The sequence below is a fragment of the Melozone crissalis genome, unplaced genomic scaffold (genome assembly GCF_028551555.1).
Source record: "Melozone crissalis strain CALT ecotype California unplaced genomic scaffold, PUWL_Pcris_2 ptg000114l_1, whole genome shotgun sequence".
NCBI lineage: Eukaryota > Metazoa > Chordata > Aves > Passeriformes > Passerellidae > Melozone > Melozone crissalis.
The window spans coordinates 529380-547538 of record NW_026535891.1 but is presented as its reverse complement, the minus strand read 5'-3'; the positions used below and the strand labels follow the sequence as shown (position 1 = coordinate 547538).

Sequence of the window (18159 nt, the reverse complement as noted above, 5' to 3'; positions counted from 1 at the left end):
GCCCATCCTGCGGGCACTGCCCATCCCGCGGGCACTGCCAGTTCTGCCCACCCTGCGGGCACTGCCCATCCCGCGGGCACTGCCAGCTCTGCCCATCCCGCTCGCACCAAGTTATGTGGGGCGATGGGAGTGGCCCCGAGCCCGTGTGACGCTGTCCCCTGTCCCCTCCGCAGGGCGCGGCTGCCCGAGCTGTGCCCGAGCTCTGCCCTCACCGCTGCCCCTCGCCTGGTGCCCCTCCAGCTGCCAGCTCCCTCCTGCCGCTCCTGGTGCTGCCAAACCCCGCTCCAGCACTGCCCTGCATGCTGGGACACGCAGATGTCCCTTTGTCCCTGCACTGCCCTACACCAACACTCCGGTGCCCCATCCATGGCGAAGGACGGGGACAGCTGGGGTGACCTGGGCACCATCTGCGGCTGCTCTGTGCCCAGCCCTGGCACCACCATGACAGCCCCCGCTGTCCCCCGTGCTCCTGGGCAGGGATGAGCTCCCCAGCTGAAACAGGACCTGCCTCGGGGCTGGCCGGGGCTGTGGGGAAAGGGGAGGTGGGATGGGGTGACCTGAGGACACAGAGGTAGCTAGTGGCCCCAGGGTGTCTCCAGGGGTCTGGCTTGGCTTGCCCAGGTCAGGGTCCTCAAAGAGGGGCACGGCGTAAATGGCCCCTCGCGACTCGAGCTCCACGGGCGCTCGGGGCAGCTGCAGCTCCTCCAGCTTTTCTGCCACTGTGACAATCTCCTGGAGGAGATTCTCCTCGGGCTCTTGGCCTTGGTATTTTCCTGCAGCCTCAGGGAAAGAGTTTGTCCCTTCTGTGGGCAGAAAGAAAGTGGGATATTACTGCCCGGTCCTGGCTCCGCAGCGCTCGGAGATGAGCGCACCCCACAGCAGGCCTGGAGCCTTGGCACCCCAGCTCTCCTCAGCCTCCCCTTCCCCTTCTAGATGGGGTCAGCAGGGGGAGGATCAGGCCCTCCCAGGCAGTGCCACCAGCCCCAGCAGGAGCTGGCAGTGCCACCAGAGCTGGCAGTGCCACCAGCCCCAACAGGAGCCGTGGGGCTCAGCAGCACGTGGTGGGGCCAGATCCTAATCCCTGCATTCCCCTCGCTGTGGGGATCCTCCTCTACACCCCCATCCCCACCCCGGGGAGGGCAGACATGCATGGGGGGTTAGTGGGTTACAGGGGTGGTGGAGTCATGGCACGGGTCCATCCTGCTTAAGCCAGAGAGATGGGGAAACTGAGGCCCAGAGATGCTCAGCATCCCCACACTGGGAGCCCCCACGGCCCTGAGCGGACACACAGAGATGTGGGGTCAGGCAGGAGGAGTGCAGGGACAGCTCTGATCCTTCTGTGCCCCTTATCCCTGCCAGCCTGTGTCCTGCCTCACTGCTCACCTTGCTGCTCCCCACAGGTCTCCTTGCTGCCCAGCATCACCCCAAACCAGCCTGGCAGGCTGTGCCCCACAGCCCCAGGGCCCCAGGAGTGCCCCCCAGGCCTGCTGCCCAGGGGGATGAACCCTCCTGGAGCTGTGCCCACAGAGCCCACGCAGAGTGATGGTGCCATGCAGGACACCCCTGGTCTGTCACAGTGAACTGGCACCAAGGACATGCAGGGCCGCCCTCCTCTGCCACAGTGTGTCTGCATGCACTGCTGGGACCCTGCAGAGCATCCCTGCTGCATTGAGAGCTGTCAGCATGCACTGCTGGGACCCTGCAGAGCATCCCTGCTGCATTGAGAGCTGTCAGCATGCACTGCTGGGATCCTCAGAGCATCCCTGCAGTGTTGAGAGCTCTCAGCATGCACTTCTGGAACCCTCAGAGCATCCCTGCCCTATGGAGAGGGGTGAGCATGCAATTCTGGGACCCTCAGAGTATTCCTGCAGTACTGAGAGCAGTCAGCATGCACTGCTGGAGCCATGCAGAGCATGCCTGCCTTACTGAGAGGGGTCAGCATACAATTCTGGGACCATGCAGAGTATCCCTACCCTATAAAGAGCTGTCAGCACACAGTGTCAGGAGCCTGCAGAGCATCCCTGCCCTATGGAGAGCTGTCACATGCATCGCTGGGACCCTCAGAGAATCTCTGCAGTACTGAGAGGGGTCAGCATGCACTGCTGGGACCCTGCAGATCATCCCTGACCTACTGAGAAGTGTCACCATGCGCTGCTGGGACCCTGCAGAGCATCCCTGCTGTACCAAGAGCTGTCAGCATGCAATTCTGGGACCCAGCAGAGCATCCCTGCCCTACGGAGAGCTGTCACATGCAGTGTCAGGACCCTGCAGAGCATCCCTGCCCTATGGAGAGCTGTCACATGCAGTGTCAGGACCGTGCAGAGGATCGAGGTGTCAGCATGCAGTGTCAGGACATGCAGGTTACGCCTCCCCTCTCAGCTCCACCAGCATGCAGGGCACCCCTGTCCTAGCACAGCAGCTTCAGCCGGTACCAAACACCCCTGCCCTGCCCCGACAGCGTAGCAGCAGCACCGAGAGCACCCAGGGACCCCAGCACAACCCCGGCACATGCACCCCAACCCGGGGGACCCTCCCACCGATCCCTGCCGGGGGTGCCCCTGTTTACCTCGGAAGCAGTACGCATCGTATCTGCTCTGGGCATCGGGGAACCCCGTCTGGTTGCGGAACAGGAAGATGGTTTTGACGCCGGGCAGGGCCCCTCCGCAGCGCTCCCGGGGGGTGACGATGGGGTAGCGGACGCTGCCATCGGCCAGCCAGCCGGGGCTGCAGGCGTCCAGCCCCGCGTTCCAGGCAGCGTACAGCTGGCCAGGGCTCGCCAGCTCCGCGCCCAGAGCCCGGCAGCGCTGCGCAGCCTCCTCCAGGGTGAACCTGGCCGGGGATGTCTCCAGAAAGATCTCACCTGGGGAGAGAGGAGGGAGAGGGGGGTTAGAGATGGGGAGGGGGGTAAGGGAGGAGGGAGCCCCCTCGGCTCGTCCGCTCTCGGCATGAGCCCAGGAGAGGGTGTGGAGATGGAGAATGCGGTGTGGAGGGACACCGGGGGCTGGAGGAGGGCTGCATCCCTGCCTGCATCCCTGCCTGCGTCCTTGCAACCCTGCCTGCATACCTGCCTTCCAGCCTTCATCTCTGCCTGCTTCCCTGCATCCCTGCCTGCCTCCCTGCCATCCTGAGTGCTTCCCTGCCTGATTCCCTACCTGCATCCCTGCCTGTTTCCCTGCTTCCCTGCATCCATGACTGCTTCTCTGCCTGCTTCCCGGCCTTCCTGAGTGCTTCCCTGCTTTCATCCCTGCTTGCATCCCTGTCTTCCTGCCTGCATCTCTGCCTTTCTGCATCCCTGCCTTCATGAGTGCTTCCCTGCCTGATTCCCTATGTGCATCCCTGCCTTCCTGCATCCTTGCCTGCATCCCTGCCTGCATTGCTGCATCCCTGCCTTCCTGAGTGCTTCCCTGCCTGATTCCCTACCTGCATCCCTGCATCCCTGCCTGCTTTCCTGATTCCCTGCCTGCATCCCTGCCTGCCTTCCTGAGTGCTTCCCTGCCTGCTTCCCTGCCTTCCTGTCTGTGTCCTTGCATCCCTGCCTGCATCCCTGTCTTCCTGAGTGCTTCCCTGCCTGCATCCCTGCCTTCCTGAGTGCTTCCCTGCCTGCATCCTTGCCTGCATCCTTACATCCCTGCCTTCTTTCGTGCTTGCTTCCCTGCTTCCCTGCCTGCATCTCTGCCTTTCTGCATCCCTGCCTTCCTGAGTGCTTCCCAACCTGCATCCCTGCCTGCTTCCCTGCCCTCCTGCCTGCATCACTGCATCCCTGCCTGCATCCTTGCATCCCTGCCTGCTTCCCTGCCTTCCTGCCTGCCTCCCTGCATCCACGCCTGCTTCTCTGCCTGCTTCCCCGCCTTCCTGAGTGCAGCATCCCTGCCTTCATCTCTGCCTGCCTCCCTGCCCATGCACAGCAAGTCACAGTGCAGGCACATCTGGAGCTCTCACGCCACATGGGATTGATCCCTGCCCTTGCAAAGAGAGCTGAGACTTTGAAGCGGCCCTGAACGGGACTGCAGAGGAGCAGATCCATGCCCTGCACTGAGCAATCCATGTGTGGGACATTTCTGAGGACACCTGCAAGCCCAGCGAGCACCTGGGTGAGGCTTCATGCTCAGGAGGGCTGGGGAACACTGCCCCAAAGTACAGCATTAACCAACCCCACAGCTGCCCCTGCCTCCCAGTCCCTCACCCCTGGCACCCGCCTGGCACCACCAACCAACCCCAGAGCAGCTGCCACCACCAGTGGGGACCCCAAAAGGAGGGACCAGCCACCCCCAGGCACACAGAGCCAGGCAGGATCTGCAGCCCTGCTCCTCATGCAAAGCACAGCACACACACAACCAAACCCAAACCACCCAACCCAGCGTGCTGCTGGTCTGGGGCACATCACTGCAGGCACAGCCCAGTCTGGGCACTGCCTGCTGCCAGGGACAGAGCCCCCACCCCTCCAAAATGAACCAGGAATGCTTTAGGAAGCACACAGCAGGTCCCCACACCCAAAGACAGCACCTGCAGCTTTTCACTTGTTGGGTTTACAACGGGTTACAGAGGTAAGTTAGCGTGGGAGCAAAAGCAGAGGAGGGCAAGAGGTGGCACCACGGGCACCTGGCAGGTCCTCAGCGTAGCAGTACACGTCATACATGTCCTCAGGGTCCACCACGCCGTAGTTCCTCACCCCGGGGAAGCCATTCATGTCTCCATAACAGGCCTCACGGGGAGTCTGGATGGGGTACCTGGGGCAGAGAGCACAGGGGAGCTGCTGACTCCATGGGGAACGGGTGGGAGCAGTGCCAAGGTGTTACAACCAAACAAACTCCAAGGAAGCACACACAGATGAGTTACAACCAAACAAACTCCAAAGGAGCACACACAGATGTGTTACAACCAAACAAACAACTGAGGGGGCACACACAGATGTGTTACAACCAAACAAACAACTGAGGGGGCAAACACAGATGTGTTACAACCAAACAAACACTGATGGAGCAAACACAGATGTGTTACAGCCAAACAAACTCCGAGGGAGAAGTGCCAAGGTGTTACAACCAAACAAACTCCGAGGGAGCACACACAGATGTTACAATCAAACAAACCCAAAGGGAGCACAGGCAGAGGTGTTACAACCAAACAAACACTGAGGGAGCACACACAGATGTGTTACAACCAAACAAACTCCAAGGGAGCACACACAGAGGTGTTACAACCAAACAAACACTGATGGAGCACACACAGATGTGTTACAACCAAACAAACCCAAAGGGAGAAGTGCCAAGGTGTTACAACCAAACAAACTCCGAGGGAGCACACACAGATGTGTTACAACCAAACAAACACTGAGGGAGCACACACAGATGTGTTACAACCAAACAAACTCCAAGGGAGCACACACAGATGTGTTACAGCCAAACAAACTCCAAGGGAGCGCACACAGAGGGGTTACAACCAAACAAACTCCAACGGAGCACACACAGAAGAGCACGGACAACAGGATTACAACAGTTTATAAAGGGGGGCAGTCCAGGGGAGGAGACTGCCTACAAACCAATCAGGAGCTAGCAAGGAGGAGCATGGTTGTCACAGACATATTTTATGAAAAATCCTTTTGCCAGGATTTTTTTCTCCTGAGAAGCCTCAGAGGAAAAGAACAACAATGATTATCTGCTGCTGTGGAATGCAACAGGTGCATCTGTGATTGGTCTCACATGGTTGTTTTTAATTAATGGCCAATCACAGTCCAGCTGCCTCAGACTCGCTGGTCAGTCACAAGATTTTATTATCATTCCTTTCTATTCCTTGCCAGCCTTCTGATGAAATCTTTTCTTCTCTTCTTTTAGTATAGTTTTAATAGATACTTTTCTTTTAATATAATATATATCATAAAATAATAAATCGGCCTGCTGAAACATGGAGTCAAGATTTTAATCCCATCCCTCATCCTGGGACCCCTGCGAACACCACCACACATGGGGTGGGCTCACATCAACCTAACACCGATGAGGAAGAAGGAGGGAGGAGTGAATACATAATTAGCAAACGGATGAAGGGAAACAACATCACGGACATAGAACTTTCTGGCTAAAGGGGTGTAAAAACCATAACTGAAAAACTGCAGGGGCTGGGTTTAGAGGATTGACAGGGGAGAGTTTGGAAACATGGGAGGGGTGGAGGAGATTGACATGGGGATTGATACAAGGGAAAAATATGGGGTAACAACTTCTGGGAAGAACCCTTTGGGAAACTGAACAGAGGGGGACGGAACGAACCGTTTTTCTAACATAGAAAAATCTAACACATTAAAATTAAACAATTAAAACCCAAAAGCAAACCACAACAGGGCGAGGCACAGGGGTGCCCACCTGACGGTCTGGTCGGCGATCCAGCCGGCGTCACACTGCTCGTAGCCCCCCAGGTAGGCGGCGTAGAGCTGCTCGGGGGTGGCGATGCTGGCACCGATCCTGGCACAAGCCTCCTGCGCCTCGGAGAAGGTGTAGGCGTAGCGCATGGAGCCCTCCCGGTAGTGGAACACCACTCCTGTGGGTACACATGGCCATGGGCAAGGGGCTTCATGGCAGCCCCCCACAAATGCACCTAGGGTTTGCTGCAGCTCCCTTCACAGAGAAATCCTTCCCAGGATTTCTCCTGGGGAAGGCAGTGAGAGAGCTCACGGAAGGGAATGAAAACAATTCTTATCTCTACGTGCTGCTCCTGTTGTTTGGCACACGCGGAATGTGTTATGGGGATTGTGTACAGGAAGGGGTTTGTTAATTAGACACTGGTGATGGTTGTTTGGATTGATTGACCAATTAGGTCAAAGCTGTGTCGTGACTGTTAGAAAAGGGTCACAGGTTTTTCCTTAGTATTAGTATAGTATAATACAGTATAGTTTGAGTGTAGTATAATATAGTTATAATAGCTTATAAAGCAATTAGTTAATAAATGAATTGCTTAATAAACTAATATAAAACAATTAGTTAATAAATTAATTGCTTAAAGCAATTGTTTTATAAACTAATAAACTAATTGCTTATAAAGCAATTAGTTAATAAACAATTGCTTAATAAACTGATATAAAGCATTTAGTTAACCAACTAATTGCTTAATAAAGCAATTGTTTAATAAAGTAATAAACTAATTGCTTATAAAGCAATTGGTTCATAAACAATTGCTTAATAAAGCACTTATTTAATAAACTAATAAATTTTATTATAAAGCTTATAGTTTTCTATAGCATAGTATAGCATAGTACAGTTTGAGTGTAGCAGAATATAGTTATAATAGTTTATAAAGCAACTGGTTAATAAACTAATATAAAGCATTTAGTTAATTAACTAATTGCTTAATAAAGCAATTACTTAATAAACCAATAAAATAATTGCTTATAAGGCAATTGTTTAATAAACTAATAAAGTTTATTATACAGCTTATAGTATAGTATAGCAAAGTATAGTATAGTTTGAGTGTAGTATAATGCAGTTATAATAGCTTATACAGCAATTATTTAATAAACTAATTGCTTAATAAACTAATATAAAGCATTTAGTTAATAAACTAGTTGCTTAATAAAGCAATTGTTTAATAAACTAATAAAGTTTATTTTAAAGTTTATAGTATAGTAAACAAAGTATAGTATAGTTTGAGTATGGTATAATAAAATATCTAATAAAGCAATTGGTTAATAAACTAATATAAAGCAATTAGTTAATAAACAATTGCCTAATAAAGCAATTATTTAATCAACTAAGAAACTAATTGCTTATAAAGCAATTATTTAATGAACAATTGTATAATAAAGCAATTATTTAATAAAATAATAAACAATTGCTTAATAAAGCAATTGTTCAGCCTTCTGAAATCACTAGTCATTGCATGTTATTCCCATGCTGGGGGTCATCCTGCTACAACACCCAGGGCAGCATTTGCCGAGCCAGGAGAGGGCCCCTGGCTGCCCCCAGTGCCACCTCTGCCTACCCTGTGGTACCTTTGACTTTGACATGGAGGATGTCGTGGCCGTCCTCATTAAACAATTGTTTATTAACTAATTGCTTAATAAAACAATTAGTTAGTAAACTAATAAACAATTGCTTAATAAAGCAATTGTTCAGCCTTCTGAAATCGCTAGAGTCATTGCACGTTATTCCCCTGCTGGAGATCATCCTGCTACAACACCCATGGGAGCGTTTGCTGAGCCAGGAGAGAGCCCCAAGCTGCCCCAAATGCCACCTCTGCCCACCCTGAGGTACCTTTGACTTTGACATGGAGGATGTTGTGGCCGTCCTCATTAAGCAATTGTTTAATAAACTAATAAACAATTGCTTAATAAAGCAATTGTTCAGCCTTCTGAAATCACTAGTCATTGCATGCTATTCCCCTGCTGGAGATCGTCCTGCTACACTACCCAGGGCAGCGTTTGCCAAGACAGGAGAGGGCCCCAAGCTGTTCCAAACGCCACCTCTGCCCACCCTGAGGTACCTTTGACTTTGACGTGGAGGATGTCGTGGCCGTCCTCGATGCCGTGCTGCACGTCGCAGCGGTAGATGCCCGAGTCGTTGGGGCGCAGCTCGGTGAGCAGCAGCGAGGCGTTGGTGTAGCGCTGGTGGAAGATGGGCAGGGAGGCGCGCAGCCGATAGTCCTCGCTCACCTTCACCCTGTCCCCACGAGCTACCAGGATCTCCACCTCCCTGCCCTCAGAGATGAAGGTCCACTTCACCCGGGGTGTGCCCAGGACGGCGCGGCGGCCGCCGGTGCTGGCGGTGGTGGGCTGGGGGCCAAGGTAGGTGATGAGGCACGGGATGGTGACATCGCCCGCCAGCACGGCCTCCAGGGCTGGGTGCCGTGGCATGGACACCTGCAGAGCCTTGGGGTCCTCTGGGTGGGAGAAGAGAGGAGATGTGAGCAGGGTTAGTGTGAGGAGCCCCCCGAGATCACCACTAGGGCGCCAATGGGGTGCTGAGTTACCTGTGCCATCTCCAGGGCCAAACACCTCCGGGAGTGCCGTGGGGACAAACAGCCAGAGCAGCAGCAGGGGGAGGGCTGGGGCCATGCTCTGCCCTGCAAGGGGGGAGAAAAAACCACCCAGATGTGCTCAGAATCCATAAAAACACCAAAAATCTCCCATCCCTGCAGGAGGGGAAGAGGCTGGGGAGGTCCCCCAGAGCCTGGGGGGGAATGGGATGATGGATGTGGAATTGGGGCACAGAGGGAAGGGAAGTTTTGGGAAGTTTTGGGAAGTTTAGGGAACTTTAGGGAAGGGAAGTTTAGGGAAGGGAAGGGAAGTTTAGGGAAGTTGGGAAGGGAAGGGAAGGGAAGGGAAGGGAAGGGAAGGGAAGGGAAGGGAAGGGAAGGGAAGGGAAGGGAAGGGAAGGGAAGGGAAGGGAAGGGAAGGTGCCCTGGCTCACAAGAGGAAGAAGACACCATAAGCAACCAGGAGCAATGGCTGGGAGCCACTGGGTGCCATCCAGCCCCTCTGACCTCCCCTGGGGACAGCACAGTCCAGCCTGGCCTGCAGAGCACAGATGGTGCCAGCCCAGCCCTGGCTGCAGCGGGCAGGGAGGCGATGCCAGCGCCAGGGCCGTGTGCCCGTGGTGCCACCGTGAGAAAGCTCGGGGAGGGTTTGGTGAGGAAGGAGGTGCTGAGGGACCTCAGGGAGCAGGCAGGGCACACTGCAGGTGCGCACACGCGTGTGCATGCCCTCGTGCACGCCTGCCCTGCCAGGGGGGCTCGAGGAGGGAGCTGAGCTCAGCGAGCAGGGGGGGACAGCCCAGAGCACACACAGAGCCCAGGGCAGGGGGGAGGGAAGGAGCAGGACGGCTCCTTTGCCATTCAGCTCACGCCGGAGGCTCCCCGTGCGCGGGCTGGGAAAAGCGAGGCTGCCCAAAGCAGCCTTTATGTCCCGTGCCTCCCTCAGGCTGCCTGGCACAAAGGGCTGCCACCGGTGGGGTGGGCACCAGCCCTGAGAGAGCCTCGTGGTCAGTCCTGCCATCACCCAGCCCTCTCTGGGGAATAGCACAGGGGGTGATAAGAACATCATGGGGGCCTCTGGGTGTCCTTTCTGAAGTGAGAGTCCTGTGGGCAGCACAGGGGGTGATATGAACATCATGATAAGAACATCTTGGGGGGCTCTGGGTGTCCTTGCAGTCTTGCTGCTCTTGCAGCCATCCAGAGAGGAGGCTGATGCTGGGAATGTGGGGAAATGTCCCTGCCTGGTGCACTCTCCATACCCTCTGACCCCTCTGCAGAGGCTCCTTGGGGCTCCTCAGCCTCCCGTGCCAGGGATGCAGCGTGCCATTGCCAGGGAACCGAGCAGCCCGAGGCTCTGAGCAGATTTGTAATTTATGAGCTCTTTGCGCTGTATTGATTTCAGCAGCCACAGGAGCAGCTCACTGTCCAGTCACTGGCTGCAGGGACAGACTGACAGGATGCTGCCTTGTCACCTGTGTCCCTCCTCAAGCTGTGTTCCCAGAGTGTGCCCGGGGCACCACTGCTCTGGGGGGAGGGTGTGAATCCAGCCCTGGGCACCACACACACCCCAGCACCAATTACCGTGGATGGGCAACCCCTGGAGCCATGGATATACAGGCCTGGCACCACACACCATGGATGCACACCCCCTGGAACCACAGATACACATTCTCTGACACCATACACCATGGGTACACAGCCCCTGGAGCCGTGGATGTACAGCCCTGGCAGCACAAACCATGGGTACACAGCCCCTGGCAGGACACACCATGAGTACACAATCTCTGGAGCCATGGCTGTACATCCCTGGCACCATGTACAGCCCTGGCACCACACACCATGGGTACAGAGCCCCTGGAGCCATAGTCACACAGCCCTGGCAGTGCACACCATGGATGTACAGCCTCTGGAGCCATGGATGTACAACCCTGGCACTCACACCATGGGTGTACAACCCTGGCACCACGGATGTACAACCCTGGCAGCACACACTATGGGTGTACAACCCTGGCACCACACACCGTGGGTACACAGCCCTGGCACCACACACCATGGACACACATCCCCTAGAACCCTGGCAGCATAACACCATGGATGTACAGCCTCTGACACTATGGATATACAGCCCTGGCATCACACACCATGGGTACAGAGTCCCTGGAGCCATGGTCATACAGCCCTGGCACCACACATCATGGATGTACAACCCCTGGAGCCATGGATGTACAACCCTGGCACTCACACCATGGGTGTACAACCCTGGCACCACGGATGTACAACCCTGGCAGCACACACCATGGGTGTACAACCCTGGCACCACACACCATGGGTACAGCCCCTGGAGCCATAGTCACACAGCCCTGGCAGTGCACACTATGGATGTACAGCCCCTAGAACCACAGATATACATTCTCTGGGGCCACACACCATGGGTACACAGCCCTGGCACCACGCCCCATGGGTACACAGCCCCTGGCACCACACACCATGGGTACACAGCCCCTGACACTATGGATGTACAACCCTGGCACCACACACCATGGGTACACAGCCCTGGCACCACACACCATGGATGTACAGCCCTGGCACCACAGATATACATCCCTGGCACCACATACCACGGGTGCACAGCCCTGGCACCACACCCCAGGGGTGCACAGCCCACAGCACCAGGCACTGTGCATGCACAGCTCCCAACACCAACAAAAAGCCCCTGACACCACACACCATGGATGTACAGCCCTGGCACCACACACCATGGGTACACAGCCCCTGGCACTATGGATGTACAACCCTGGCACCACACACCATGGATATACAGCCTTGGCATCACACACCATGGATGTACAACCCTGGCACCACACACCATGGGTTCACAGCCCCTGGCACCACACACCATGGATGTACAGCCTTGGCACCACACACCGTGGGTACACAACCCCTGGCACCACGCCCCAGGGGTGCACAGCCCACAGCACCAGGCACTGTGCATGCACAGCTCCCAACACCAATACAAATCCCCTGGCACCACACCCCATGGGCATCAACCATCCAGTGCAGACCACAGACGTCCCCTTCCCAGCAGGAGCAGCCAAAGCTGGGCTGCCCAGTGGTGCCAGGGCCAAGGCAGGAGCTGTCTGTGCTCCAGACGGATATTTTGAATGCAGCCCCATGGCTCTGTGTGAGGGACAAAACCCTCCTGCGTGGCAGCCGTGGCCAGGCTCCAGCCCGGGGGCTGGTGCCACCCCCTGGGCAGCCGGGCAAGGCAGGCTTTTGTCACTGGCACCTTTTCTTCCCGTCCCCAAGGCGCCGGGGTGGCGCGGACAGCAACCCTGAAATCCCGGGGAGGAAATCCAAGAGATAAAATTCCACAGGAATTGGGCAGGCTGGAGTGGCTGCCCTCCTCCTGTGCCCATCCCTGAGTGTGTGCTGGCACTGGGAATGGGGTGTGGGAAGGGTTAAAGCAAATTTCACCCTGCCCCATGAGCAGAGACTCTCAGGGTTTGGGGTTTGGAGTTGGATTTTTACGTTGGGTATCTTTCCTGTTTGCCACAAATGGAAAATCCTTCAACCCACAAATTCTGAGGGAAAAGCTGAGAGCAGGATAGGGAAGAGCAGCCAAAAAATGTTGAATAATTATAATGTCAGCAACTCGTGAGGCTCAGAGTTGTCCCAGAGACCTCAGAGCTCAGGAGCTGCCGGGATCAGACAGACACACAGGCAGGCACGTGGCGGGGCCAGCTAACCTCCATTTCTGTGGGAAACCAGGTGGAAAATGGAGCTGGGATCTATTTTGGGACAGCGCTGCTCCTCCTTTCTCCCCTGAGCTCGGCCCTGCTTTCAGAGCTGGCTCCTTGAATGTGGCACCTGCAGCACCTGGGCCAGGGCTCAGCACTGGAGCTGTGCCTGTGGATGTCCCTGAGAGGGGTTTGTGATGTCCCTTAGTGGGGTTTGTGATGTCCCTTAAAGGGGGTTGTGGATGTCCCTTAGAGGGTTTGTGATGTCCCTTAAAGGGGTTTGTGGATGTCCCTTTTTATCTCTGGAGGGGGGTTTGTGGATGTCCCTTAGAAGAGTTTGTGGATGTCCCTTTTCATCTCCAGAAAGGAGTTTGTGGATGTCCCTTAAAGGGGTTTGTGGATGTCCCCTTTTATCTTCGGAGGGGGGTTTGTGGATGTCCCTTAGAGGGATTTGTGATGTCCTTTAGAGGGATTTGTGGATGTCCCTTTTCATCTCCGGAGGGGTTTTTCTCCTGTCCCTTTTCATCTCCGGAGGAGTTTTCTCCTGTCCCTCCACGTGATGCTGCTCACGCCGCTCCCAAGGTGCCCTGCCAGCCCGCAGCGATCCGGAGCAGGAGGAGGAGGAGGAGGGAGCAGAGCGGTGCTTTTCCAGGGATGCTCAGCTGCAGAATGAGTCAGCAGCCTCCGGCACAGCCTGGCCCCGCTCCAGCCCCGTCCCCACCGGCAAAGGGCTCCGGACACGCCGGTGCCGCACGGGCACGCACACGGACCCGCTGTCCCGGCCGCGGTTCTCTCCTATCCGCTCCGTGTCCGTCCCCCCGGAGCTGCAGACCCCCAGGATCCGTGCCCACCCCTGCCCCAAACCCCCAGGATCCGTGCCCACCCCCGGAGGGGTCCCCGGGGGGAGCGGGGCCGTGCCAGGCGGTGCCAACCCCGGGAGGGCCCGGAGGGCTCCTGGCAGCGGAGCTGGCAGAGCTGAAAGGCCGGAAGGAGGTGGGGAGGAGGGGGGTCCCTGCAGCTGCCAGGAGCCCGAGCCCCCCGAAGAAAGGGGCTCCTTGTGCAGGGGAGAGCGCGGGGAGGGTCCCGGGGGAGGTTCAGAGGGGCGGGGGGCGAGCAGAGCCCGCAGGAGCCGCCAGGGACACCCCGGCACGTGTAGCCCTGGCTAAGTGTGTCACACGCACACGTGTGTGGTTTGCACACCCACCCCCGCCTTCCCGGGGATCTGCTGGGGAAACTGAGGCACGGGGAGGGGCAGTAGTGTGCGGGTCCCTGATTTCAGCACCTCCCAAACTCGCATGTCCCCCCTCCCAGCACAGCCTCACCCCAGCTCCCAGTTTAAACCGTTCCCTGGAAAACAGCTCTAAAATATCCTGCTCGGCCTCTCCCTGCCGTGCAAAACGCTCCGGGATGGGCACAGGGGGGATTCTCCCACCCCAAGTGCAGCCAGGAGGAAGAGCAACAGGTTCTGGGGTGGGAAGTGACAGGGGCAGAGGTCCCTGGCAGGGATGCTCAAGGGCAGCCCCTTCACCCTGGGGATGAAATGTTCCGCCTGCGGGAGGGGAAAAGGGCTGCGGGAAAATTCCCCTTCCCCGGGACACCCCCGGCGGGTCTGGGGTTCACAGCGGGGCGGATAGGTTGGAAAAAGCCGTGAAAATCCTGAAATATTTCACCTCTTGCCCCCTCCTGCCTCCCAGCAGAGAGAGCTGGGGGAGGACGGGGAGAACCATCTCAAAATCCAAAAATCCCAAAGTCCCAAAATCCCAAAACCCCAAACCTTGGGCTCGGCCCCAGCTCCCCCAGACCGGGCAGCTCTGCCCCGAGCTCAGCCCAGCGACACAAACGGGAAGGAGCTGGGGGAGCCTGATCCCTGCCCGGCTCCGTGCCTCAGTTTCCCTTTGCACTGCTGCAGCCTCCTTGGGACAAGGAGCAGGGACTCTGCAGAACACACCAACCCCATCCTGGACCCCTGACCCCTCTCCCAAAACGGGGTTCCTGAGGAAACAACGTGGAAAATGCTTTTTTGTGCCCAACACCTCTGAGCCCTGCTGCTGGACTGGGCTATGGGCTGGCTCTAGGCTGGGCTCTGGGCTCCAGGCTGGGCTCTAAGCTGGGTTCCAGGCTGGGCTCTAAGCTGGGTTCCAGGCTGGCTCCAGGCTGCAGCAGCCGGGCAGCACCAAACTCCTTTCTCCTCCCAACTTGGCAGAGCCCCCCCAGCCCCCGCTGTGCCCGCTCCGAGCCGCCCCCTCCAGAAACCTCGGGGACAAGGACAAAGCCACCCGAGCCCTCCCCGCTGCAGGGCAGGACGGTGCGAGGGGAAAAACCCCGGGGAAACCTCCGAACTGAGCCAGCCCGGCTCTCGTTTCGCTTTCTGTGCGGAGCTGAATGAAAGGCGAGACCGGGATGGAAAGCGCAGATCCCGGGGGCACCGCAGCTCCTGGGGCACCGCAGATCCTGTGGGCACCAATCCCGGGGGCACCAATCCCGAGGGCACCGCAGATCCCGGGACAGCAATCCCGGGGCATCGCAGATCCTGTGGGCACCAATCCCGGGGCACAAATCCCGGGGGCACCGCAGATCCCGGGGGCACCGCAGATCCCGGGGCACCGCAGATCCCGGGGCACCAATCCCGGGGGCACAGCAGATCCCGGGGCACCGCAGATCCTGTGGGCACCAATCCCGGGGGCACCGCAGATCCCGGGGTACCCCCGGTATCCCCCCAGTTCACCTGGCTCGGTGCGGGGCCGCACCCCCGGGGTTCCCGGTACCCCCAGCTCACCTGGCTCGGTGCGGGGCCGCAGCCCCGGCCCCGGGGCCCGGCGTGCGGCTGAGCTGCGGCTCCTCCGGGGCAGCGCGGGCAGTTCGGCAGCAGGGCTGGCACGGAGCTGCACCAGGCATAAGTGCAGGCACCGAGAAAAGAGCCTTCTCTGTGTGTGTGTGTGTGTGTCCGTGTCCTCCACTCCGCTTTTTTTTTTTTTTTTGCTTTTTTTCCCTTCCCCTTTCCCTCCTCCTTTTATATTTATTCCTTCCCCTAATTAAGAAGGAGAAGAAGGAAAAAAAAAAAAAAAGATACTACCGTGTTGGCAGGCTGCTCGTCCCTCCCCGTCCCTCCCTCCTGGCGGCTGGCAAAGCCCGCACGAGAGGAGAATGAGGAGGATGAGGAGGATGAGGAGGATGAGGAGGATGAAGAGGATGCTCAGCCCGGTGTTAACCCGATGCAGCAGAATTGGGGAGCAGAGAATGGGGGTGTCGCCCCCCCAGACCCCTCCGTGGCTCGGGAATGCCCTTGGGGTGGCGATTCCTGGGATTTGGCAGCTTCGGCTGGATGGGGAGGGGGCGGCGGGCGGGGGTCCCGGTAGCCAGCAGAGGCTTTGTCATGTAAAAAAACCCTTTTGCTGTGGGTGGAGGAGTCTGGGGGGCTTTGCCAGCCCCCACAAACCCCTCTAAGGGACATCACAAACTCCTCTAAGGGACATCACAAACCCCTCTAAGGGACATCCACAAACCCCTTTGGTTGTGGGAGCAGCCAGAGCCGAGCTGGCACAGCACAGCACTCACAGTGCCTCAGTTTACCTGCATCTGCGGCAGGGCCAGGATCATTGATGCATCTTTAGGCTGCAATGCCTCAAGTCCTCAATCCTGCGGGAATTCTGGGGACCTGGGCACCGGTGGGGTCTGGTGGGCAGCTGGCACACCCCGTTGGCAAAGGGGCAGCACCCAGCTGGCACCGAGGGTTTTTTAAAGCTGATCTCGCCGAAAGTTTGCCTGGCACGGAGCATTCCCCGGCCGGGGGGGCGGCGCGGAGCTGCCAGGGAATTGCTCGGGTGAGTTTGCAGAAAGCCTCAGCTCCGTTCCTGAGCTGAATTAATCATTTGGCACCCTGGGAAATAATTGCGGGCGGCAGAGGCGGCACCGGCAGCGCTGCAGCTCCGGGGAGGGGAATGGCCAGGGGGGTGATGGGACACAGCGCGGGATGGGAATTGCACTCACACTCACACTCACACACTCACACTCACACTCACACTCACACTCACACTCACACACACTCACAGCGTGGGATGGGAATTGCACTCACACTCACACTCACACTCACACTCACACACTCACACTCACAGCACGGGGTGGGAATTGCACTCACACTCACACTCACAGCGCGGGGTGGGAATTGCACTCATACTTACACTCACACACTCACACTCACAGCACGGTGTGGGAATTGCACTCACACTTACACTCGCGCACTCACACTCACAGCATGGGATGGGAATTGCACTCACACTCACACACTCACACTCACACTCACAGTGCAGGGTGGGAATCCCACTCACGCTCACACTCACACTCACAGCGCGGGATGGGAATCGCACTCACACTCACATTACAGTCACACACACACTGACAGCACAGAGATGGGAATCACACTCACACACTGACAGCACGGGGATGGGAATCACTCACACTGACACACACTCACACTCACAGCACGGGATGGGAATCACACTCACACTCACACTGACAGCACGGGGATGGAAATCACACACACTCGCACTCACAGCACGGGATGGAAATCACACTCACACTCACCCTCACACTGATAGCACGGGGATGGGAATCACACACACACACTCACACTCACACTCAGCACAGGGATGGGAATCACACTTACACTCACACTCACACTCACAGCATGGGGTGGGAATCACACTCACACTCACAGTCACACTCACACTCATAGCACAGAGATGGGAATCACACTCACACTCACAGCATGGGATGGGAATCACACTCACACACTCACACTCACTCACACACTCACACTGACAGCACGGAGATGGGAATCATTCACACTCACACTCACACACACACTCACACTCAGCACAGGGTGGGAATCACACTCACACAGCACAGGGCTGGGAATCATACTCACACAGCATGGGACTGGACATTGACACTCACACTCACAGCATGGGGCTAGGCACTCACACTCACACTCAGCATGGGGCTAGACATTGACACACTCACACTCACAGCACGGGGCTGAGAACTCACACTCACATTCACACACACAGCACAGGGCTGGACACTCACACTCACAGCATGGGGCTGGACACTCACACTCACACACTCGCACACATACACTCACACTCGCAGCATGGGGCTGGACACTCACTCACACACTCACACTCGCAGCATGGGTCTGGACATTGACACACTCACACTCACAGCACGGGGGGTGGGCATTCACACTCACACCATGGGGTTGGACACTCACAGGGCTGGACAATCACACTCACACTCACTCTCACACTGCACTGCTTGGACACTCACACACTCACAGTGCTGGACGCACTCACTCACTCACTCACTCACTCTCACACCACAGGGCTGGACACTCACTCTCACTCTCACGCTCACACACGGTGCCCACAGCCGTGCCAGGACAGGCACTGGGAAATTCAGGGCTGAACCCCCA

General features: G+C 56.9%; 1 protein-coding gene across 4 annotated transcripts in view; it reads right to left on the bottom strand.

The window, feature by feature from the left end:
* The window catches only part of BCAN (brevican), a 31332-nt gene extending 15707 nt beyond the window's left edge, over nucleotides 1-15625 (bottom strand). The window contains exons 1-7 of one of the 4 annotated variants that reach the window (XM_054292813.1): nucleotides 15415-15625; nucleotides 8950-9042; nucleotides 8464-8859; nucleotides 6351-6525; nucleotides 4600-4727; nucleotides 2567-2860; nucleotides 558-803 (exon numbers count right to left, since the gene is read on the bottom strand). In XM_054292813.1, the coding sequence (XP_054148788.1) occupies nucleotides 558-803; nucleotides 2567-2860; nucleotides 4600-4727; nucleotides 6351-6525; nucleotides 8464-8859; nucleotides 8950-9034 (1324 nt within the window). In that variant the 5' untranslated portion in view covers nucleotides 9035-9042; nucleotides 15415-15625. The remainder of the gene's footprint in view (nucleotides 1-557; nucleotides 804-2566; nucleotides 2861-4599; nucleotides 4728-6350; nucleotides 6526-8463; nucleotides 8860-8949; nucleotides 9043-15414) is intronic. The other 3 variants (XM_054292812.1, XM_054292814.1, XM_054292815.1) reach the window with 3 other exon arrangements.
* Nucleotides 15626-18159: the final 2534 nt, after the last annotated feature.